Source organism: Vulpes lagopus, chromosome 18 (assembly GCF_018345385.1).
Source record: "Vulpes lagopus strain Blue_001 chromosome 18, ASM1834538v1, whole genome shotgun sequence".
Classification (NCBI taxonomy): Eukaryota; Metazoa; Chordata; class Mammalia; order Carnivora; family Canidae; genus Vulpes; species Vulpes lagopus.
The window spans coordinates 39,424,581-39,450,117 of NC_054841.1; the positions used below are offsets into that span (position 1 = coordinate 39,424,581).

Here is a 25,537-nt window from a genome sequence, read left to right on the forward strand (position 1 = left end):
TGACCAGTAGGACCCTTGCCCCAATACTTTCTGAACTCCTCAGGAAAAATGGTATCATATAATTATGTGTAACTTTGCCAAGTATATTCCCTTCCTTTCTGTTTGCCACTCTCATATCCCAAATGATGTTAATTTTTAAGAAGTGGTTTCTTTTTTGTTTTTTTAATAGTTTTTTTTTTTAAGATTTTATTTATTCACGAGAGACAAAGAGAGAAAGAGAGAGGGAGGCAGAGACACAGGCAGAGGGAAAAGCAAGCTCCATGCAAGGAGCCGGATGTGGGACTCAGTCCCAGGACCCGAGGATCACACCCCGAGCCAAAGGCAGACGTTCAACTGCTGAGCCACCCAGGCATCCCAAGAAGTGGTTTGTTTTTCAATTAATTTTCATATACCATTTTGTGAATGATACTATAATATGTGCTCAATGAATATTTTGTACTGATACTCAACAAAATATTTCTTGAATAAAACAATATTTTTGGGATCCCTGGGTGGCGCAGCGGTTTGGCGCCTGCCTTTGGCCCAGGGCGCGATCCTGGAGACCCGGGATCGAATCCCACGTCAGGCTCCCGGTGCATGGAGCCTGCTTCTCCCTCTGCCTGTGTCTCTGCCTCTCTCTCTCTCTCTGTATGACTATTATAAATAAATAATAAAAAAATAAAAGTTGAGAAGATATTTAAAAAAAAAAAACAAAACAAAACAAAAAAAAAACAATATTTTTAACATTTCCATTACATATTACTTGTAAAACAGTAATTCTGTTCAGTGGATTTAACTGCTTGATATTCTCATATTCTGCAGTTAGGCACAGCTTCAATTAATATAGGGTTTTTGAGACTGCCCAATGTAGCACATACCTGGGAAGCTGATTGTAGGTACAGATTCCAAGGCCCCACCCCAGACCTGCTCAGTCACTTTCTCTAGATGATTTGTATCATCAGACAAGTCTGGGAAACCTGAAACTAAGGAGTCCGTACTAGCAGCTAGATTAATATATACTTACATATTGGTATGTAGGAACAATTTCTGGATTTGAATTAATAGTGTTCCTTTATTTCTAATGCCAGTCTATTCAAATACTGGAAGAGAAAATTGCTCTGATGTGCTCTTTAAATTTCAGCTTCTATGAGACTTTGTTGAGTAATTTTTGAAATTATTTTTGAGCATTTACCATGTTCAAAGCCCTCTTCTAATCTTTTTCATATACCTACTAATATTAATAGAGGGAAGTAAAATAATTCGTCCAATACCAAACAAGTAACAAGTGGGAAAGCTTGGCTTTGAATCTAGGAAGTTGAATTTCAGAATTTATACAATTAACCCTTGGAGTATACTGCCTATAACCTCTAAATGCTGTGGCCTTACTAATGTATCAGGCACTACTATACTAAGCACTTTAAAGTATAACATATACTTTAAAATCATTTTCCATTTCCATAAAGTAGGGTTAAGAAAGACAAATTTAGAGATTAAGTAATTTGCCCAGAGTTACCCTACTACTAAGTGGTAGAACCAGTGTGGTTTCAACCTGGGTTGGCACAGCTTCCAAATTCTGTGCTCTTAACCATTACCCTATATGGAAGAATGACATGTTTGAATATGCTGATATCTTGTCATCTCTCCAGCATTTTGTACAAAAAATAGTAGTTACTGGGGGCTTTCTCGAAGGTAATTATATAACACTTAGATATCTACATTAAGTAATGTCTGCATTTAACATCTACATTAAAACACTTTAACGTCAACATTAAATTTTAGAAAAAAATTCTGAAGTATTTAATTTCTTGCCTCAGATAGATTTTTAAATAATAAGTTAGTTATTCTGTTGTCTGCTGTAGACTGGCTGAAAGTAGAGCATAGGATTAATATACTTTTAAGAGATTTTTGATCTTATATTTCTTAATATTCAAAGAGTGTATATTTGGTGGATACTTCTATATTTTGTGCACATTTGGAAAGAAGTTACACTTAATTTCCTTCATTTGAGCATTAATGATTTCACAAATGTGGTTTTGTCGCAAGTAAATGGTTTCCTTTACTTTGCAATGACTTATAAATTTACATTCATTGTAGAGTTAGCTTGAAATGCTTCTCTTTTTCCCTCTTATTTGTCCCAAAATGAAAGTGAAGTGTTAATTGGTTTTAATGGCTCCTACTGCTACCTCTGTCTGGGATTTCTAAGAAAAGGTGAAGAATTGGAATAGAACTTGTGAAATTTATCTAGGAGGTGAGAAAGTTTAATGTGCTTGTGAACCAGCACACTTCTTCTAGTTAATACTACTGCATTATAATAAATATTGAAATCTAATTTTCACTCTTAGACCTAACCGTTTAAGTATATTAGTTAACATTCAAAGAGGATTTTTCTGAAGAAACATGTTAATTAAATTCCTGTACCTGGAAAAGATCAACACCTGATAAACCAGGAAATAAGAATCTCTTGTTTAAACGTGTTTATAAAACCAAGAAAAAAACCTCTCTCTCCTTTCCCCTCAAACCCTTAAGTGAAGAGGAAGGGCATGCTAATTTGGATTCCCAACTAGAAGGGACTAGCCTGGATTATGCAGTTTGCTGTTACTGTTAAACAGAGGACTGTAGTTGCTAAAATTGTAGTCACCAGAGATGTGTGTCTGGCTGCTGTCACTCTCTCTTCCCCAATAAAAATGATTCCCACCAGCGGGGGCTAATTCATATGAAACATAGTCCCTGGTACTCATACACTGATACACCTTAGTAACTGTGACTTTATTTAACAAGTAGCCATCTAGATATTTGTTCTTATACAATACAAATTTTTATTGAGATTCTGGGAAATATAAAGAAGACTATTTACCATTTTAATAGCTTTAAGATAACAAATCTTTTTTTAAAAAGTTATGCCTTCTACTTTTTAGCAGTTACATTCCTACTTGTTCCTTTACCAAAAGGTAGCAGGGTCAAGGAGCCCAGTCCTGTGTTGGGAAGAGAGAGAAAAGTGTGGCTTTGTTAAAGTATTATTTCTGTGAAATCAGTGCAGGGTTCAGAGGAAAACAGAAATGCAAAGAAAGTCTGTTGATCTTGCTTCCCCACTTTCCACTTTTTTTGCCATCCTGTGTTCAAATGATAGTTCTAATATATCAGGTACTCGGTAAATATTTCTTCATCATCAAAGGTGAAAATAAAATTTACTGGGCACTTACTAAGAGTCAGGTATGAGTTAAGTGCTCTACTTGAAATACATAATTTATTCCTTACAATTAGAGATACACTATTATTATCTTATTTCACAGAAGGTGAAACTGAGGCTTAGCCAGATTAGCTAGATTGCCAAAGGCCATACCCCAAGTAAGTGTCAGAAACTGGATGAAAACCCAGATCTGTCTGATTCAAAGACAGTGCTCTTAATCATCATCTCAAATATCAATTTTACATACAATGTAATAGAATGTTCTAGTATATTTTGTTTTACATACTTGGGATCAGTCAGCATGTCACAAGGAAGAGAGCAACATTAAAAAAACAGATCTGGGATTAAGGTCCTTGCATTTGGATTTGAATTGTTTTTTTTTTTTTTTAGAGTCTTTATTTTGCCATTTATATTGGATATTGGTTGAGTTGCTTAATCTGTTTGAATTTAAGTGTCTTTTGTGAATTGGGGAATAAAGGAGATAACAGGTATAGAGTGCTTAGTAAATGTTCTACACGAGTTATCATGAAGTTGGTGATAATATTCCACATTCATAGACGGATTTACAGTTTACAAAGAGCTTTTATGAAGATTGTCTCAGATAATGCTTAGTGATACAACCCTTTCAAACTCATTCATTATTTTATTGTTCATTTAACAATTTTTAAAAATTTTATTTAAATTTTTTTTATTTTTTAGTATCTGCTAGAATTGTTCTACAAGTTGGAGAGATTTATGTGAAACAGCAGGAGAAAAAATGTTCTTGCCTTCATGGAGTTTGCATTTTAATAGGGGATAGGGAAAACACATAAGTAAAAATATTTAGCGTATTAGATAATAACTGCCATAAAGGGAACATTTAACTCTCATACAGTGAGTGCTGTGAGCCATGCTATAATACAGTAACTAGAAGCATATTGTGATTCACAGAGTAGCTCCACGTTTTTCCATTAAGGACTTTTTAAAAACTGTAAACCAGTTATAGTTCAACTACAAATTTTTGTTTTTGAATTTATATTGTTTCATTTTTTATTGAAGATTTTATTTATTTATTCATGAGAGACACACAGAAAGGCAGAGACATAGGCAGAGGGAGAAGCAGGTTCCCTGTGGGACCCGAATGTGGAACTTGATCCCAGGACCCCCAGGATCACGACTTGTGCCAAAGGCAGACGCTCAACCACTGAGCCACTCAGGCACCTCTGAATTTGTATTGTTTTAAAACAATGAGGGGAAAAATTTTAAAAAATAATAAAACAAGGGGATTAATTTTTAAATTTATTAGTATACATCACCAAGGTTTATGAACTCTCTTTCTAGTTCTAAGACTCTATGAACATGGAATTAAATGTAGATCTCTAATACCTTATCTATATTTGTATATATCTGTTAAGTGTATGCTGAATTTTAATAATTCAAAGATTATTGCAAAAACAAATAATTATTGAAAACCATTAAATAATCTTGGCATTTCTTTACCATTGTAAGCTAAGCAGTGGTACTCATGGGTTATATTTCTCAAATTCATCACCAAGCCTGGCAAATAGGTGATATGGCACTTCTATTCTGGCTCTTAGAAGACTAAAAGGAATCATGAAGAGGTGTTGCAGTGAACTCAAACATTAAGATTTGTCTGCCAACTCTGAGTTTAAATTTATTGAAAGCAGGATCCCTGGGTGGCGCAGCGGTTTAGTGCCTGCCTTTGGCCCAGGGCGCGATCCTGGAGACCCGGGATAGAATCCCACATTGGACTCCCGGTGTATGAAGCCTGCTTCTCCCTCTGCCTATGTCTCTCTCTCTCTCTCTCTCTCTCTCTCTCTCTCTTTCTCTGTGTGACTATCATAAATAAATAAAAATTAAAAAAATAAATTTATTGAAAGCTGCAAGAAAGACAAGTGTTACTCTCAGGGTAGTTTACAGCTAGTAACCACTGACCTCCAGAAGTTATCATTTAGCTTTGTGGAGCAGAGGTCTATAAGCCTTGGGGGAAAATTCACATTTGCCCGATTAAAATGTTTTGAGATTTAATCCTAAAAATGTCTTCTTGTTGTTATCTCATGTTATCTCATGTTATTTCATTTTAGTCATTCAGGAATGTTTCTGCTCACTATTTAAAGAGAGTGGTTACGAGCTCATGCTTCAGGATCAGACAGTATCCTTGTTCCACTCCTTACTAACTATAAAATTCTAAGAAGGACTCCGTCACAGTTCCAGAATATATTTGGCATCTTTTCATGTCTGTCCTCACTACCACCATCCTGTTCCATATTACTCGTTCTCCATATAATGGCTAGTGACTTTATTACAATTGAATCTGATAGTACGATCCTCACACATTTTTCTTCTCCTCTTCCTTCTCCCCCTCCCCTGCCCTGTCAAAAACCCGCCAATGGCTCTCTCTTTCACTAAAATGAAGTCTAGACTCTTTACCTTGACTTTGGCTTGCAAGACCCTGCGTGCTCTGATCTGGGCCTGCCTCCCTGAACTTACTTCTGTCTTGCTCACTGAGCTTGAACCTCCTGGCATTTTTTCAATCCTTAAACTCACTAAGCTGATTCTTTGTAACTTGAATATGTTCCCTCTCCTATGCTCAGTACACTCTTTACTTTATTCTTCAGATAACTTATACGTTATCCCTCAGGTCTTAGGCTTTTCTTTACCACCCAATCTAAATAGGTTTTCATGTTTTGCTCATTTGTAGCATCATGTTTTTCTCTTCTATGGCACCTGTCACAACTTTTCACTTGATATTCATTTGGTTTTTGGTTAGTATCGTGTCCCTACCTCCTCCAACTATAACCTCTGTATCTTTTTAGTTCAGTGCTGTATACTCAGCCTCAAGCACGGTTATTGAGTTGGGTACCCAATAAATCATTGTTAATGTTGAATGAACCAAATTTATCTCCATGGCCTTTCAAAGCCTTAATTTACTGATCTGAGAAAAATAGATAGTAATTCCTAATTATAAAGTTTACCTGTGAACTAAATGAGATTAAAATATATAAAATATTTAGGAAATTAAAATGTGGAATTTCAGCAGTGATTCCATGCTTTCTCATGGAACAATGATATGAACTAGCCTCAGCTTTGTAAGTCACTATTATCAGAGCCGTGATGTATATTCAGAAAGGCAATTACTTTGAGTAGTAATTCCCTAGACCACCCCTTCACCCCTGCCCTGCCCCAGCCAGCTGGCCTTGAAAAAGCAGTACTGCTTTTGTGTGTACACAATCAGTGTGTAAAATCCCATTATCCTCAACTTCCACACCCCTGTGGCTGCATTCTTCCTTTCGAAGCCTCTTAAAAAAGGAAAAAAAAAGAAAAAAAAACCTTTCAAGTCAGCCCTAAAGTTCATTTCCAATCTCATTTTACCAAATAATATAAAAATGAGATAGGAGATGGGAAGTGGGAGGGGTCCATAATGTGATTTGCTTACCTGTTTGCTGGGAATCCCTATGATACTTGTGGGAAAGACTAATAAAACTAGGGATAATTCATTGTATATTTTGAGATAAAGTGAGATTTTATTCTGTTTTGATGTTCAAAGAACAGAGCAAGATTAATTTGGTTATTCTAGTTCTTTTTCATCTGTTCAGAATGTCTATAGTATTTAGAACAGGAATTTCTACCAACCTTGCATGGCCAACATCCTTTTAAACTATCATCATCTATTGGAGTCCTAAGTACAATGCCCTCCTTTGCTCTATTTTTGTTTCGTATGCCTTTATTTTTCCATCTGGAAGTTTGAATTCCTTTCAGGCCTATTTCCTAACTGCTTCCACCGGTCCCTTGTGATCTTTTCCTTTTGGATTCTAACTTCCTATGTAACTGACATTTTTCTTAGCATTCTTCCCATGACCTTGAATTAATTGACATCTGTTTCCTGAGGATGACACCTTCCTAGTCACCTGTTCCATCTCTTACTGTCACTATTTGATGAAACTTTGGTAGGGGAAGTGGTGAGGAAGTAGGAAGGGAGTTTCAAAAAATTTTTTCTGTCCCTGAAAGATCACTTCCTGGCTATGTTTATGTCACCATTATTCAAAAACCTTTCTTTTGAAGTCTTTGTTTTATATCTACATCACCTGATCCCATTATCATCTCCCATCTCTACATCTCTGGGACTTTGCCCCATCTTTCTGAGGACCTGCCTCATAAACCTTACCCTCGCACCAACCCTTTCCATCTCTCTGTGTGACTTTGTACTCCTACTGCTGACTCTTCCAAAATTGCAGCTTCTCAGGCACATCTTTACTGCAGTTCTCTTAGATTCACAACTAAGACTTAGACCACACCTCTCCTGCATCTCTATTGTTTCCTGTTGACTGTCCTCATTGTAGGTTCCTATCTGTCTACCCTATCTTATTCCTGAGGTCAGTCAGTATCCCTCCTGGTACTTACTTCCTTCTTATCTATCCTGATCCCTTCACCCTCCAAACTTCTTAAAGAGTAATCTTAGTCATTTCAGTTTTATCTCCCATTATCCTGACAACATCCTAGAAGCTCTTAGCTCTCTGCTGACACTGCTTCAGAATCCCTGGCAGTTCCTTTTCCATTTAAAACAGTGTCCTCTTCCAAATCTACATTCCAGGCCATCTTCTGACTTCCTCCTTTAAGAAAAAAATTTGTAGTTCCTTGATTTTATAATTTTCTTCTCATGATTATTTTCCTCCTTTGTAATCCCCCCCTTTTCTTTTTACTTCTCTTCCTCTCCTCACAAAATGTGGGTGTCCCTGTGGCTCATCTCTTTTCCCTCCTTCTGCTTACTTCTGCTGCTGCTGTCCTCCAACCTCTTGGCTTAAATAATAACCTGTTAGATATGCTGAAGATCTCTCCCCAGACCCTCATTTTCTATTTCCCAATAGACATTTCCAGAGGGATAACATACAAGTATTTTAAAACCTAAAGCAATTATACTTTATCATCTAAACTGGATCCCAACTGGGTCACTTAGAAGGTTAAAGAAGGTGCTATTGATAATTAGCCAGTGTAAATCTGGAGCATATGGTCACCTGTTCAAACCTAATATGTACAGAATACTCTTGAGAATTGCTCTTCTAGTACTTTTCATCATTAAATGCCTCACCAACATTCTGCTTACCTGGGCTAACAATCATCATCTTCAATTCTTTTTCTTTGCTTGGTTCCCAGTTCCTATGAATTCTAACTTTCCTGTATCTTTGAATTACACTTAAAACAAAAACAAAAACAAAAAAAACCCAACCCATTCCACTATTTAGGCCCTTGTTTCCTCTTACCTGCAATACTTGTATGTCCTAACTTGTCTTCTTGCGCTGTTTCTCCTCATTCATTCTTCATTCAATGGTCTTTATTTCTATCCCCAAAGTGTACTGATTATTGATATACCTACTCAGAAACTGTCACCAAAGCATATCATCCAGACTTCTCAGCTAGGGATCCAACACACTACATAGTCTGATGTAAAAGAACTTTTCCAGCCTTACCTCCTTTCTGGACCTTGTATTTCAGCAGGCCTGTTGGCCTTTCCCCAGATACCTCTAAAATCAGTAGTCCCCAGTTGCATCAGAATCACCTTTGGAATTAAAGAAAAATTTAAATACCCAACTTTAATCTGGGAGATTTAAATTAAGTAGGTCTGTATTGAAGCCTGGTTATCTTTGTAAAAGCCTCCCCAAGTGATTGTGACCAAAGCCAGCACTGAGAAACATTGCCCTTGTTTCCCTATCTCTATGACTTTGTTCCCCATTTTTCTCTATGGCCAATATCTAGTTTTCTTGTTTTCTTTTTAAATATTTTCTTATCCTTCAATACCTGGCCTTCATTTTACCTCCTTCATGAGGTTTTCTTTGACCCATCCAAAGAGATCTAGTTATATCTTCTATACCGCAGTTGTAGTAAACTTTCATTAGATTTTATGTTTATGCCTTACATCCCATAGACAGTATACTTCTTGGATGCAAATGCTTCTGCTATTTATAATGTGGAAGCCATTCTGTATAGGTCATTGGCTGTTGAGATTATATGTAGAGATCTTTGAAGTTCTTAAGAAAGTGATTGATAAGCATGAGTTATTTTTACTAATTTAACCAAAAGTCCAAAAGCATAAAATACAAGTTTTAATTCTAAGACTACACTAAATTAAGATTTGCTAATCATGCTAAGTAGGAGAAAGGAATTAGAATTTTAAATGCCACTACTGTTTTCAGCAACAGATGAGCTAATATTAAAGTAAATTCAGTGGTGGGTTGGTTCCTTTCACATCCATGCTTCAGGTGCTTTAAAGCATATGGGTCTCTTTGGATTCCTTAGGAAAACTGTCATGTAGGCATGCAGCTATAAAATGTGCTTCACTCAGAAACTGTAGTTAGTAAAGCAGAGTTTTTTTGTTTGTTTTGTTTTGTTTTTTTACTAGTTCTTTTGAAGGCACAGGGGAATACTTTTAATAAATCGGCCTTGCTGAAAGATAGAATACAGTGTTGTTTCTAATAGGGAATGAGAGCATAAGTGCAGTGATTTAATGTAGTTACAAAAGGCTGCTTCCAAAAACAATTTTTGATTTTTGTCATTCAGCAAAAGAGTGATTTTTCCCTCAAAACAATTTTTTTTGTCACTTCCCAAATTGTATTCTTGTTAAATCTGTAAGTTGTATAGTCAAGATGGGATTTTTCCTTGTACTACAATTTTCTCTGTGCCTGATCAGTAAAAATTGTAACCATATAGTTTGATATATATATGCAGATGGATTTTATAATTAATTTAATGCCCTTTAAGGTAGATATTTGTATTTAATTATTTTATTGAAAGAATATATATTTGGATTTCATAGCAAGCCTAGAGAAATAATAAACTTTTACTGTTAGTGCTATCTCTATTTGCTGATATAGAATCTATTTCTGATTTATCCCAGGTAAAATAATTAAAATGCATGTATTAGAACATACATAAAATTTTCTGTACTCATGCAAGACGAACTAACTGGAAAACAGTCAATATAATCTCTTGGCTTTTGACTTTTTATAAACTCATAGGTTTATAGTGAATTTATGGAACCGTGTACCTGTTTCCCTGATTTGTGGCAGCACTGTAGCTGAACTTCTCAAAACCTCTAGAAGCAAAAGTCAAACTTCCTTCACAAAATGTTCCTTATATTTACTGTTAATCACATGAGTCTTTGCCAAGTTATTCCTAGAAAATAGGCATTCTTCATAATAGGAACTCAAAAGAGAGGTATTGGGAAACTTATGAAGATGGCAAATGAATAATGAATGAGTTTTTGCAGGCAGCTGGAGATACTTGTTAGTAGACCAGTAGAAACAGAATGCCAACTCATACTACCAAAAATCTATTTTAAAAAATATTTGTTTTTCAAAGACCACCATAAAAAATATCAGTCAGGACAATGGCAGCAGTGTAAAAAAGACAGAAAGATTACCACACCACTTCTGAGGTTTTCTGTCTTTGGAATAAATAAGCAAAACGATAGTATCCTAAAAGACTGCTAGGAAATTAGTTTGTACATGAAACACTGAACTCTTTCAAGTATAATGATACACAAGCTCAAGATACTGCTACTTTTATTTGTAGCCAACGTTTATTTTTATGCCTAGAAAAATACATGGGGGTGCTTAGGAATAATGTGCTGGGCAATTTGCTACTTTAGTGATAGTAACATAATCCCGAAAAAGCAAGCACGATTATTTTGTACTTTTTCTTCTTGTTTTATTCAGCAATAAGACCATAATTTTTCATATTTAAGGAAGTATGAAAAATTTGTCGAGTTTTAAAAGCTGAATACATGTAGCGTTGGATCAAGGCACATACAAGACTGGCCAAAGGGCGTACAATGCACTTTGGTTTTTTGGTGGGAAAAAAAAATGGCAACAGAAAAATGATGTGGTTTTTAAACAAGTAATAGCTCATAATTCTGTAGGAAGCTAGAAAGAAATGTTACATTACAAGTTCATTATGTGATACGTGGAAAACTGTGACAGTAATGGGCAGTATTCTTGATCATTGTGAAAGTAAATTGAACTTTTTTATGTACAGTGTTAAAACATTTCACATAAACCAGATCTAAATTTGATTTCTAGTATTCATTTTTCTTTTAAATTCTTTCTTATTTAAAGTACTACTTTCTCTGCATTGTTGAGGGGAATTGCTTATGGTTATACTATCTTTTTAAATACATGTGTTTCTTTTTTGACATCGTTTATGATAAAAACATAAACATTAACAATTATGTCTTTAGAATTCATTTTTCAAAAATTGGGATGGTATAGGCAAAACCAAAATGCAATTCTGGTATTTGTGTTCATTATACTATGGAGTCTAAGTTTTCTTGTTTTCCTAAGTACAAATTTCCCCCCTAACGTAGAAGCATGCTCACATTATTGATTTGTGAAGTCCTTCATTCTCAAAACTTTGTTAACAGTGATTTTAACAACAGACTTCATACTCCTTTATGCCAGCTGATGTATTCAGTTCGAAAGATAATGCATTCGTAAGGATATCTACTTTGCTTAGAGTAGAAATGGAGATATGCAGCAAGTTTGATATTGCCCATTACTTCACATATTTTAATTTATTGAATACCACTGGGATAATACAAATTTAATAGTTGGAGCATCATTTCATAACTATTTTTTGAACTTTAATTTTTCTCATCCAGCCAGTTTTTTTTTTTTTTACATTTTATTAATACCAAAGTGAAAAATGGCCTGTGCTTATACTACAAGGATCTCATGTGAACTCAGTCCTGATTGTTCAACACAGCAAGGAAATCACTTTCACAGTCAACAAGTCATCTTACTCAGTAGAACACAAAGTAAATGGTTTATAACTTCAATATTTGCAAGGAAAATACAGTACAAATTACTAAAAAATACTAAAATATAGAATTGTGTTCAGGCATCTCCACTACATCAATCGCAGCAGTAACCTGAAATTTGAAACTTTTAATAAAAAGTTCTTAAATATAAATTATATGGCAAATGTACAGTACATTGCTTTTTCCAGTCTCTTTTTTCCAGTGTTTTGCAGTAGAACAGGGTTCCTACCATCACTTCCCTTAGGTTTAAAAAAACTGAAACACAGTCTGCTACAAGGCCTCCAGCATCATGAGTGCGAGTGATCTGAGTCTGGAATACCACTGTCTCTGTAGCTTCGGTTACTACTGCTTTCACTGTGATTGTTTTTATACAGATTCATTCCATTAGGAGGAAATATGGTGTGTATTACAAATTCCTCCTTTGAGATTGGTTCATTGCTTATTGGTAACATCTGAAAAGAAGTCTCCCTGATTTCCAGGATGGAGTTGTCCTTCTTAGTGCCAGCTTCCGCATAGTCATCCTTTCTTCTTCTCCCTTTGCTGTACGCACAGTTCCTTGAGAAGAGTGATCCATTCCTATGAACATACCAGCACACTAAAGCAAGAAGGGCAATGGTCACCAGGGCCACAGCCCCACCAATGATGGCAGCCAATGGTAAATTGGGGTTTTTGTAAGGTTCTTTCTCTTGCTCTCTATTAAGGGTGGTTGTAGGGTTGTACATTCGAAGGGGTGCAGTTTCAGTCTCAATACAAACACGGGTGTCATCAAATAGGTAGAGGTTACTGGTTTCCATGGGAACCATGCAGACTCGATAGGGCGAATCAGGCTCTAGGGCTGTGACCAAGTATTCATTACGTTCTCCTGTTACGATTGTTTCTGTTATAGATCCAGATGCTGGGCTATGGCCCAGTTTGAGCCAGCTGAGTCTTAAAGCAGTCATAGGTAGGACAAGTTTCCAAGAGATGTGAATTGTGTCAGAGGTGACAGATTTTACAGTAATTATAATTGTTTTTCTTGCTGGACTCCCTGTGGTTCGCTGATCTTTAGTGAGCTTAGGATTCTTGATGTCTGGTTGTTTGGTCACTGGAGCTGGCCACTGTCCTTGAGCAGGATATACCGTGTTGGGTATTGCAGTGGTTATCTGAATGGTGCTTACAACTGCACTGTCCTTACAATCAAATAGCTCTGCATTAAGGTCCTTAATCGCCATCCCCCGAACTTTTTCAGGGGCTTGGCACATAAGCCCACGCACATTGACCTTCATAGGTAGTGACTGCAACCAGTCACGTACCCATTTCATCTTGCACCCACAATACCAGGGATTGTTGCGAAGAATCAGTTGGGTTATATTGTCCAAATCATCAAAGATACCCTGAGGTAAATTACTTAGGTTATTATTGGACATATCAAGTCGATACAGCTGCCTTAGATAAGAAAAAGCATTTGGGGGCACCCGATTGATGTGGTTATCTTGAAGATAAAGCTTCCTCAGGTTTGTGCCTGGAAGGTTTACTGGTGCAGCAGTCAGGGAATTCCGTACCAGGGACAGTTCTGTTAAGTTGACTAGGTTGAAAAAAACTTTATCACCTAAACCATGGTTGTTCAATAGATTTCCATCCAAAACCAGGCGTTTTAGGCTAGTGAGACCTTGAAGAGATGGGGATGAAATAGTGGATATGCGGTTATCATCCAAGCGTAGTTCTTCTATAGTCCTAGGCAAACCCCAGGGGATTGTGCTAAGGTGATTACGGGACAGGAAAAGCAGTCGAAGATAGTTGCTGTCTCGGAATGCCCCCTCTTCAATGCTAACAGCAGAGACCGAATTATCATCTAAGTGTAATTCTTCCAGGTAGGGAATTTTGGAAAGAGAATCATAAGTGATAGTCCTTATGTTATTTTCTTGCAAATGTAACTCTTTTACATACTTTGGTAGGTTGGTAGGAAATTCATCTAAACTGTTGTGGTATAGGTATATTCTTTCTACTTTTAGTAAGTTTTTCAAATCTGAAGGAATTCCAGCGTTATTGATTTGGTTGTTCTGAAGGTAGAGAGTTGTAGCATCCTCTGGTATTCCTGCTGGAATGGATGTCAGAAAGCGATCATTACAGTAAATGAAACCTGCATCACAGCGGCACACAGATGGGCAGGATTTAGCCATAACTGATAGAGGTGCCACCTGAAGGAACAGCCCAATTTTAGTCCCGATGAGGAAGATGCTCCAGGCTGGGTTGATCATGGTCAGCAGTGTTAAGGTCTTTGTACACGGTAGTGTCAGAGCCCTAAAATGGAATGAGTGAAAAGAAAGACCAAAAACAGTCAGGTCAGGATACTTAAAATAGTATTCCAAATAGATGTGGAAACTAAAATATCTATAATCACTTTTAATGTATTAATTTTTTTTGCATGCTTAGAATTTCTTGCTAGCTAGCTAACAGTGAACATGATCAAATAATCTCTTTACCTTAACTGTTTATAGTATTAATATCATGTCACAAATCCATTTGATTTTGAAACATTAAATATGTTTTGTTGAGCATTTTCATAATACTTGATATCAATTTTATACCCAGTCACTGACCAAGCTAATCAGTTTTCTATTTTTTCTTAATATTCATAATGAATTGACACATAGGAATATGACTTTTTGTATTTAAAAATCAAAATTTGATGTTTACTTCTTAGGTAGACTGTATAGGTGTAGAAATGTGTAGTAAAAAAAAAAAAATCTATCCTCTTAGTATTCAAGAATAGTAAGTTAAATACAAATACCTCTTAAGATCCTGAATCCTAGTAAAGCCATTCATTTGTTTTGATTGTTTATGTTACTTTTTAAATTATTAATATTAAATATCATTACATAGATATTTCTAACAAGAAAATCAGAAGGAATTTTTTTCATCTATTTTAAGGAAGGAAAGACTACATAGCTAATACATCCAGCTAACCTAAGTGAAAATTCCATTTCACATTAAACTAGTTCTTTGTTTTCTTCCCATTTTTTTTTATGTTTCATACTACAAGTTTTAATGACTTTATGCAGATTTCCCATTATGTTCACATCATATATTTCACAATGCATTTATCTTTCTACAAATTCTAATCTAGAAATTGGTTCAACTTTCCCCATGGCTGGAGAGTTATAGATTTGTTCTATTATGGGTAATAATGATCTTGTCTGCACTTTTACGTATTAATTGGCCTTTGTAATTTCAGGCATGAAAATAAAACACTTTAATATTTTTCCTACCTTTTTGAATCATGTGAATAAATTTTGCATGAGTGAAAATCCAATGCACAAAAATTATTTTCCTGATGAGGGACTGGGACTTATAAACTCTTGTTCAGTCCTTGGAAATGTTCTTCACTGTTTATTCATGTAATCCTATGCCGCACACACCTCCAGATCAGGCTCGCTGTTGTCAGTGAACATTCCAGCTACAGTTCAGCATGGTAGGCAAGCTCATTAAAGTAGGGACCAGAGACAATTCAGCTTCCTGTTACTATGTAGAACACATGGCTTCCTATGCACTTTTTTTTTTTCCTGATAGAGTTTCTGTGTGAAGGTTCCTTTTGTGTAGCTTAATTCCCTTAGTAGAAATTGCTCTCTTTAAAATTCTTATTGGCTCTTCTGTGCAATGTGGTCAGAGATAGTAACTTCAGATCCTCATGAAGAAAGCCATTCATGATGCTAAGGCCTGTATAGTAATAGGTTTTTCCATCAGTTACCCCCCACCTTTATTCCTGTCCAGGATTATCCGAGTATAAACTTTGTACAGTAGCTATATCCTGAGGTATGATTACCTGCTGTGAAATAGCTATTTCCAGCTTTTGCTTCTTGCTGCTTTCTCAGAATAGCTGGCGCAGTCACGTTATATAAGAACAGGTATTCTTTTTTAAGAGGTAAAACTTAATTCAAATATTCTTCATGAGAAAAAATAGGAAGCATACTAGATTTCCTTTACTTTTCTCTTCCTTAAAATATATTGGGTCTGAGCATCTCCTGTAAAAGCAAAAGGTTTTAATGAACTATTAATAATGAACTTTAACATGATAGAGAAATTTCCTAGACATTTAACTTCAGTTTTTCTTTAAGCAACATATCTTTCATCATAGTAACTGGTGAAAAGGAGTAAGATGACCTCTTTGTTTTTTACTTCCCAATTCTACTATATAAATAAAGTAGGAGCTAAAGTTGAGATTGTCACCAAACAGATAATTTCTACTGTTAAATGTTAATGCCACTTTAAATTAAACACAGAAGCAAATCTTTATTCAAGGACCAGCCAGTGCCTTCCATGGCTTTTGAATTCAAGTCAGGCTAATCTTTAAAAATTCATGTTTAAATCTTAGATATAAAATGAAAAAAATGTTTGAAAAGAAGAAAACAAATATATGTCAAAGAGGTGAGCAAATACGTCACAAGGGTTTTTGATAGAAATGCCATGATAACTTTTAAGAGATTTCTATTCATCGTTTTACAAAATCATACAATGTACAATGTAAAGACTTGAAAAGAATTTGTGTTAGAATCTTTTCTTTTGATTTGCTCGGTGCCCTGTTTAATTCTTCCTGTAGGCCTCAATTTTCTCAATTGTAGAATGTGAACGTCATCACCTTTCTCTTTAGAGGTATTTCTGAGGACCAGTTGATGATCCTGAAACTCCGGTTACTCCGGTGTTCTTGGCCCAAAGGTAGCATAGATATTCAACTAATTATTAGTTTTTTAGGAGAATATAATTTTAATTTTCTTTTAGCAAACTGAAAATCTGTATTTGTAATAGAAAGGATGCTATGTCAAGCTATCTTCTTAGAATGACCATTCGGAAAGTTTATCAAAACCTGACAAGGCATTTCTCTCTAGGTTCAAACATGAACAAGCCAATTTCCAGTAAGTATATTTTTCATTTCTGAAAGAAGACCTAAGGCTTCACCAAAAAGACTAGAGATTTTAATGATGACTGTTTTGCCCATTATCTAATATGCATGAAGATTTTTTTTTTTTTTTGGTAGAGCTGAGGAAGTGAGTAACTTTAGTATCTATTATGCAGGGTTACCCACTCAGGTGATTTCTGTCTAGTCGGGAGTATTAAGGTTTGACCCTGAAATTAAGGACTACAGTAGAAGCAATTTGCTTCCCCCAGTAATTACCTAGTATCCCACAACGATAGCATCTGTTCCAGAATTCAAATACTACTGAAAGTAAACATGAAAAAGGCCAAGATTTGTGTTTCTGATTCTATCAGAAAATTCAGTGTCTTTTAGTTTGCCACCAAATACCAATACTATCATAGAATGCATTAGCAGAAGGAAACTTAAAAAAAAAAATTACAGCTCCATTTAATTTATTATTTAAGCAACTTGAAACAAAAATAGCAGTTAGCAGATGGATTAAGTAGTCTCTAGTGTGTATTGCAAAGTGCCCACAGAGGAAAGTTTAAATGATTTATTGTTTCAAGTGAGGTTTTATTGTGGTGCATTTAGTACTTTGCTCATTATTGTTGAATTTCAATAGCATAGTTTCATGAAAACTGTTGCTTTTGTGGAATGTGGAAATGAAAAACCAAGCTGTTCAAATTATAAGTACAAAGTTTAAAAAGTATCATTATTTTAAAAGGTATCTGCTGTAAATATTTTCTAAGCTTGAAAATTATTCAACATTTAAAATCATGTGGTTAATTTAAGGTTAGGAAACAATTACTTTTGTTAAATTGCATTAGAACCTAATTAAAAACTATAATAAAAGTCACTGGTGAGAATCTTCTTAAAATATTGCCAATAGTCAGGCATTTGTCATACTTCAACACACACTTTAAACAGATGAAACTGATGAATGAGGATTTAAAAATTGTGGACTGTCCCCCAAATGAGATCAGCCTAGGGAATGCCTAAAATAATGATTGTAATGATAACTAGTGCTAGAGGTTGTATCTGAACTGTAAATATTTTATGAAATCAAGTTTTAAGAATATGTATTGATTTTCACATTTTTAACCAGAGAGGGAAAAAAAAATCTAAATTGGTGTGAAAAGAAGGCTAATTTGTTTATTTTTCCTTTTTGTATCTGTAAAACTGCTTCTTTTGCTCTGTTTGATATGCAAATTCACATTGCCATTAATACAATGGTGTTAATAATGTGGGATTAACAGAAAGCCTTAAATCTCATTAAATTCTTGGAAAATGTCATTCTCTTTTCCTCAAATTGCATTAAAACAAGAGGCAAAAATATAAATTATAGCAGGTTTCTTTAGAGAGGATACTTTTAGAAATGAAGATTCCTTCAAAAATTCCTGCTCCCTTTATTTAAGCTCAAAGCTTTTTTTTGTATTAAGCTCAAGCTTTTTCATATTAAAGCCAATAATAATATATCTAAAATACATGATTCTGCCCCCATTTTTACAGTTCCCGTTTTTCTGAACTGGCTCTACATATTCATGCACATAGAGGCTTGGTAGTTGATTGTGAATGATATAAAGAAAAATGAGCCCCACTGGTATGGACACTGTGGCCAGTTTCCACAACATAGACTTCAGAAGCCTTTATGTCTGCATAGGCTTGAAAAAAGGCCATTACTTCTGAACAAAAAGGAATTGATCTTTCAGAAAAAAAAAATTGTTAATAGGGTAACTTGGGGAAAAACATAAATGGACCCTGTTACTTAAAGAAATGTTTTAAAATTATTTTTAATGGAATCATTACTAAGTAGATAGCATTTAAAACTGTGGCAAAAAGGACAACATAATCACCTCACTGACAAATCAGATTTTTAATAGGGATCTTTCTCATCAGTTTCTTTTTATAAACAAAAATTGTGGAGTTAAATATGCATTTATAATGTAATCAAGTCTGTGAAAAGTCTCCAATTTACTTTCATGATACACCTAAGAAAGTATTAGATAAGGATGCTATCGTTTTAAGATATTTTTTTAAAAGCTAATATAATTAATACGTTTTATCAAATAGAAAACTGGCATTTACATACAATCAAGGATTTGAGGCAATCTGCATGTTTATATGATTTCTTCTCTGTTACTACATTATTTTAGAGGTGGGGATGTTTGAAATGAGAAGGTATTCTCATGTTCTGATCACTTAGTTTAAGATTATATATTGATAATATGCACTAACTTCCTAAACCCTTTATTTTCTGCCTTTTATTTGAATTGATTTTGATTTGAAATCATTGCTCATTTTTTTTAAAAAAAACTTAATTCAAGTACAGAGTTTTGAGATTTTAGTAAAGTCTTAATGATTTGCTTCACAAATGATATCTTAATGATGGGAACTTTTTAAAAATATTTAATCTAAAAGTAGAACTTTTAATTTTAATCTAAGTTAATTGCATTATTCTCTTGAATAAAATCTTGAGATTGAAGAAGACACATGCGTAATCAGATTTATCCAAGTCTATGAATATTTCTAGATAAATTGGAGTTTATATAATCATAATCTAGAGTTTTAGAAGGTAATTTGTTTATGAAGGCTAAATTGCTGCTAGAAAGCACAACAAAATGATCAACCTGTGAATTCTACGTCTTTGTAATGACAAATGGTATTTAGAATAAGCTACATATATGGTTAAACTGAAAAAACTGGAGTATATCAGGTTAGTTGATAGTGACAGCAAAATGCTTTCTAAGCAGCCTGTCTGGTGGTTAAATTTTCCACGATCATCAGATTTCAGGAAAGTTCCAATTCTTTTGTTTAATGCCAGGCAAGCAGAAGGACCTCTAACTCCCCTCTTGAGAGTCATGAAGTCTGAAGGGTTTGCTGAGCAGCAGAGAAGCAAGTGTGCCTTTTCATACTTGGTTTTATCTAGACTATTTTCTAGCCTGAAAAAGGTTGTGTTTTACTTATGCAAAATAGAGGATAAAAGTTCTAAAGCAAAGGATTTTTCCTTCCTCCTTTTATATTACTGGTTCTTTTTCTCCCAATAGATTTGTGATAAATGAATCCAAATCTGCTTCATTTATATTGGCTTTTAAAGTTAAATTGAGCATCCTTAAAACAAAAAGGAAAACTAGGATGTTATCTTTCATTATAGTGAATGCTTCTTCCTTTTGTGATATTTAAAGCCAGACTAAATGAATTAGAAAACCAAGGTTTGTATAAATAAGACATTAATTTAAAGGGTGGTAAAGGTGAGTAGTCCAGGGCTTGGGCAGGGAACATGCTTTAAGTTTGCATTGACCTTTGAACCATTGCAAATTAAAACTATACTATTTAAAATTGCATTTTCCCATTGCAAACTTTAAAGTTCCTTTTTCAGTGTTGTGTGTACAATTTGGTTGATGTGCTTTACATTTCTAATATTCAAGTTTCTATACATGAATACAACTCTTTGGGTCTACTGTGTGCCTAGCACTGTGTTGGTTGATGAGAACATCCCAAGTCATAAAACACTTTGTGGTTTTTTTTTGTTTTGTTTTTCATTTCAGAGTAGGGTATTATTGATGTAAAGCAAATGAAGAGGGAGAAAATCAACAACACATAAACTGATCAATCCACAGTCCAGTGGCACACTTTAAAAATGGTGTTTAACCAAATGTGGTCTGTGGGTTTTCTTTTCAAAGTTGCCACGGTAACTTGTGCACATGAAAAGTGAAAGAATAAAGAACAAAAGCTGTCATTGTCTTATCAAGTGAGAACAATTTCTCTCTCCTCTCATTTAAGGAGACTAATACCTGGAGAGAGCTTTTTATACATTCCTGACACTGAATTTTGAGTCTAGGAAAAAGATAATGCATATGCAAAACAAATGTAAGTTTAGCTGCTGCTTAAATTATATTTCATTCCTTTGTGACTTAAAATGTTTTCTCTGGGGTTCTTGTCAATAGTCAAGTCAAAGTTCTGAAACCCGCTCCTCTATGGCAACGTAAACACGGCTTTCAGAACTCTTTTTTAGTGGTAATGTTTCAACAAATTTAGTGATGCTGATTTGCAGTTTCAGACTGCAAAATGCTCTCTGAAACATATATTTCTATTTTGGTTCTTAAAAGGAAGAAGGCTTTTCCAGAAGACATTGTTGGAAACTGGTTTTGAAATGGTGGAATATTAGAAGACGAGAAAAACAGCCCTTTTTTATGCTCTGAAGAAAAAAAAAATGCAGTTTTGAGAATTAATATTGCTGAGAGATTTACTGTAGAGTTTTTGCCCACTGGGGGGTGGTACACTCTACCAGAACACTGCTTTCAGAAGCTGCAACGCAAGTCAGATGTTGGCTGCTGCCGGCCAGTTTTTCTCTGGTTTAATTACAACAAAGCCTCCCGTTGAGAAGAACAGTGAAGGCCTCTAGGGCAAAAGGTGGGGGGTGGGAGGGGAAAGGGATGAAGGGAAGAGGGAAGAAATTACAGCCTTTGAAAAATTACTGAATCTTAGTTCCCTCATTGACTTCATTTATGGTGGTCTTCATTTGACTTTCAAGAATTATTTATAATGCTATTAAACAAACTGATTGAATGAAAATACTTAAGGCGGTTTAATTCAAAATTTTTAAGTTAACTCTGAATCCTATTCATCACATTCTTTGTTATGCAGCCCACCCACCTTAATAAAAGAGGGGAAAGTTAAGATCGACCAAAATTTTTCTTTAAATGACCAGATTTAATTTCGTGTTGGTATAACATTGGCACACCAAAAATAAGAAGCAGAAAGAAGAAACATTCATATAATATTACCATAAGGCAAATTCTCTGCTACTGATTTTTGTAGGGTTTTAAATTGTTCAAAATAATTCAGAAAGGAGGAAGCCTTAGGGTGTGTGGCCAAGAAAAGCACAGACAGATCTCTCTGCAGTGAACTTGCATGTTTAAAGCTGATAATTGTATTTTTCATCTGGAGACAGTGAGTGTTCATTAGGGTCTGGTGTCCCTAGGAAGGAGAGGCTGAACATAATTGGAGTTTCTATTTGATTGGGCAATATAGTATAGAGAAGAAACTGGGGTAAAGATAATTAATAGCTTGCTAACAAAGTCTGACAGCCACAAGATTTCAACCAAATTTATTTCACACTGCTTCATTTAGCCCTGAAAAAGTTTTGATAGAATTGGAGTCTCCTTAATTAACACTTGAAAGCAAAAGAAAAACATACCTTCTATTTTGCAGCCACACTCAGTTATGACAAATTTCCTTACTGTTTTTCCTCCTTTGTAAAAACTTTATTTGGTGCCCAATTATGTATTTCACAAATGTTAATGTTTAGGAAGTGTTTAGTTGGGCATACTAAACGTAATCATAATTGATTTAAAAGGTGGGGGGCAGAGAAATGAAAAGTCCAGTTAATAACTGATGGTTAGTATTATACTTGAACAATATTAATGTATTCACTATGTTTATTCATTCTGTAATATCTTGCTGATTCTTGGATTTGATGTGTTTTGGCAATACTCCATTAAAAAAAAAGATTAGATGTGATTTTCCTACTTAACTACATACAATCAGGGTTTTGTAACCTTGTTTATTTCAGGCTAATATATATATATATATGTGTGTGTGTGTGTGTGTTTGTGTAATTATGTGTGTATATATTGTGTATACCCACATATTTGCAAACTAAGTAGTGTATCTGTTTAATCTTCTTAGAGATTAAAATGTGGTATATTATTCTTAATATTGGTAGTAATGATAATAATATTTTGTGGTACTTTTAAGGGATTAATTTCTTTACTCATTTCAAAAGAGATAAGTATCAATCATCTGTCACTTTGTGGCAGGAAAAAATGGTTCTATCTCAAAAGAGACAAATTCTTTATGTTTTAAGCTAATCAGGATATTCTCATGCAGTTCGGGATAAATGAAAGGCATTGCTACAGCTGAAGCTCTTTTCTAGTGGTTGTATTCATGTTGTTTTCTGCTAATAAAATAACATGCATTTTTGAGCAGATAAATTTAAGAAAATTTAAAATAGCTATTTGTTAAAGCCATTTGAGAATTTGGTTATATAAATGGAAAATATCAAGGCTTTTAAATTTTAAATAGATAGATAGATGTTGAAAAATATAGGCCTGTTGTACTTTTTACCTCTATGCAACCATTTTGTTTCAGACCTAATTCACTGAAAAAAAAATTTTTTTTTTTGAGAAGATACATTTAACTACTTTTTGGAAGCTTTTTGGTATAAAATCATTTCTTCCAATATAAAATATTCTTATTGTAAGTTGCAAGTGAATGAATACTCTGTGCATCCCACTTGATGAAGGCTCTACTCATTTTTTCCCCTGCCACCCCAAACTCACTGCATACATCAGGCATAGCTTCCACGCTGAGCTTTGTTAGTTTTCCTGAGTAGGCTTTGCCAATTACTATGCAAGTCACATACTGCATTTGCCCAAGCAGTGGATTTTGGCATTCTCCTGGATGGGAAGTATGGTTTGGAAGTAAAGTCTCCCCCTCCTCTGAGCTGAATTCACTAGTTTAGATTTGCAAGCCTGAAATGCTTGAAGCAGCTCTGTCAGGATAGCAGTGCAAGCTTTAAAATCTAGGTGTAGCTGTTAATCCTTGCAGAGGCACAGTAGTCTCCAGGAGTAGCTCGGCTAGCTGTGAGCAAGATGTATGCTTTTCATGTACTGCGTACTCATGGGCTGAGGGATTATTGATTTTCTTTCACAGTTGTAAAAACAGCAATTGGTGATCATACCACACATACAGTACACCCCAAGTTAGCAAGACCTTTTGCTTCCCTCTCTCTGAAAAAAATCTGCCTTGTATTCTTCATGATTAACATTTAACTTTCCAACTTAAGGTTTTCCGAGGCTCTTTTCAAATAGCAACTATTACAAGGCAGAAAATAGCCATTAATTATTACTTTTTAATGAAAGAAGGTTTAAAGAAACTTCTTAGATGTGGCTATATCATCAAATTTTTCCTTGCTGGCTCGTACACACACATATTGCTCTTACTGGTGACAGAACAAGCGTTCGTATTTGGATGCCTCATAGTACCAAGTCATTTCTGTCTACAGAGTAAAACCAAGCAAACTTTCTGGGACAATCTTAAGGAAAAACATGGGAAACACTTACCAGGAAGACGAGAAAAAGCAATCCCATATATACTGCCGCTATAGCTGTAATTCCACTGTGAACTGGAGTGATAACCCTCCCCCTCTCCCAAGCTCCGCGTCCAGTGCACACAAAGCCAACAGCAGCTGCAGGCAGAACTTGTCCTGCTTCGGATCACTCCTACACTGAGGAGTGAGGGAGAGCATTCCAGTTTACTGCACACAGCCCACCTCCAAGTCTGAAGTTAAAGCTTCACCTCGCAGTGGTTGAAGAAGGGGGTGATGTCATAGATGGGCAGGACTTAGGCGAGCTCTTGTTCAGTGAGGTAACTGGATAATCAGACAGATGAGCTTTGCAAACACTAGAGGGAGTGAGAGAAGCCAAAATGAGGCGCTTAGCCTGCCAAAGCTGGGATGCCATTTGGTTTGTAGGCAGCCTTTTGGAATTTCAGCGTTTTCTAAAGTTTAATACAACAAGGTAGTGATAGCAAGTTTTTAAAAAAAATATGAGCATGTAAATGGATATTTGTAAGAGTACAGTAGAAGAACACAGGCTCTTTTTATTTTTGAGTTAATATGTATTAAGAAGTTAACCAAAAATCCTATTATTTTCATTTTCAAATCGTTCCAATAGCATTGCAATTTTTAAGGCTAGTAGGTCCAACATGAATATTTATTTGACAAATAAGTAGAAGGCAGGTTCACATGAATACCATTTATTTAAGGAAAGGGAAACAGGAATGACAAAAGATAGAGATCCTTGAAGTAACCAGTTCTTTTTCCTAGAGGTAATGAGTAACTTGTTCTATGTTTTAGAAAATGAAAGTATTTTTCACATACTTCTACTATTTGTCCATCTCTTTTGAACTTAGTAGATATTAGATTTTTTTCCTATTTAAGGAGCCCTCCCTAAATATGAATAGTTGTAGAAGAACTAAATATTCTTTTCTTTTCTGATATGTTTTTGCTACTCTAAGTATGAATTAAGATATAAACATATTAAGGGCAGCCCAGGTGGCTCAGCGGTTTAGTACCGCCTTCAGCCCAGGGCCTGGTCCTGGAGACCTGGGATCAAGTCCCACATTGGGCTTCCTGCATGGAGCCTGCTTCTCCCTCTGCCTGTGTCTCTGCCTCTCTCTCTCTCTCTCTCTCTTTCCCTGTGTCTCTCATGAATTAATAAAAGAATTAAATCTTTAAACATATTAAGAAAAAAACCTTTCATGGGTGGTTTTGCTTTTATTAAAATAATTTTATTTTAATTTTGATACATGAATAAACTCTGGACAATTATAAGACAGGCATAAATATCTATGTCTAATTAGTAGAATGGTGGACTTTAATATTCAACTATGATTTTCATAGACTGATCTGTATTTGATCAGCAATTGCTTTGGGCTCATAGATTTCTATTAAATTCATTTCATTTTTTAATGTTGCTGGGGGGAATTTTGTTTTTATATTTCCCTGGAGGGCAATTTCCTTAAACTAATATTATTTGCTTTAGTTTTAGAGGTTCACAGCATTGTCCTTTATGCTTTTAAAAAAGTTTCTAAAAATGTTTGTTTCTGA

At 35.0% G+C, this 25,537-nt stretch overlaps 2 protein-coding genes across 4 annotated transcripts in view; one reads left to right on the forward strand and one right to left on the reverse strand.

Annotated features, from left to right (window-relative positions):
* The window catches only part of MACROD2 (mono-ADP ribosylhydrolase 2), a 1,912,080-nt gene that overhangs the window by 293,070 nt on the left and 1,593,473 nt on the right, over positions 1-25,537 (forward strand). The gene's annotated exons all lie outside the window — the stretch shown is intronic.
* Positions 10,630-24,267, reverse strand: FLRT3 (fibronectin leucine rich transmembrane protein 3). Of its 2 annotated transcripts, none has more exons than XM_041733513.1 (3): positions 23,991-24,267; positions 15,778-15,976; positions 10,630-14,255 (listed from the first exon to the last, which is right to left on the reverse strand). In XM_041733513.1, exon 3 carries the CDS (start codon positions 14,210-14,212, stop codon positions 12,263-12,265), a length of 1,950 nt encoding a protein of 649 aa, XP_041589447.1. In that variant the 5' UTR covers positions 14,213-14,255; positions 15,778-15,976; positions 23,991-24,267; the 3' UTR covers positions 10,630-12,262. The 2 variants fall into 2 exon arrangements, with proteins under 2 accessions (XP_041589447.1, XP_041589446.1); XM_041733512.1 differs by having other exon boundaries at positions 10,631-14,255; positions 15,224-15,976.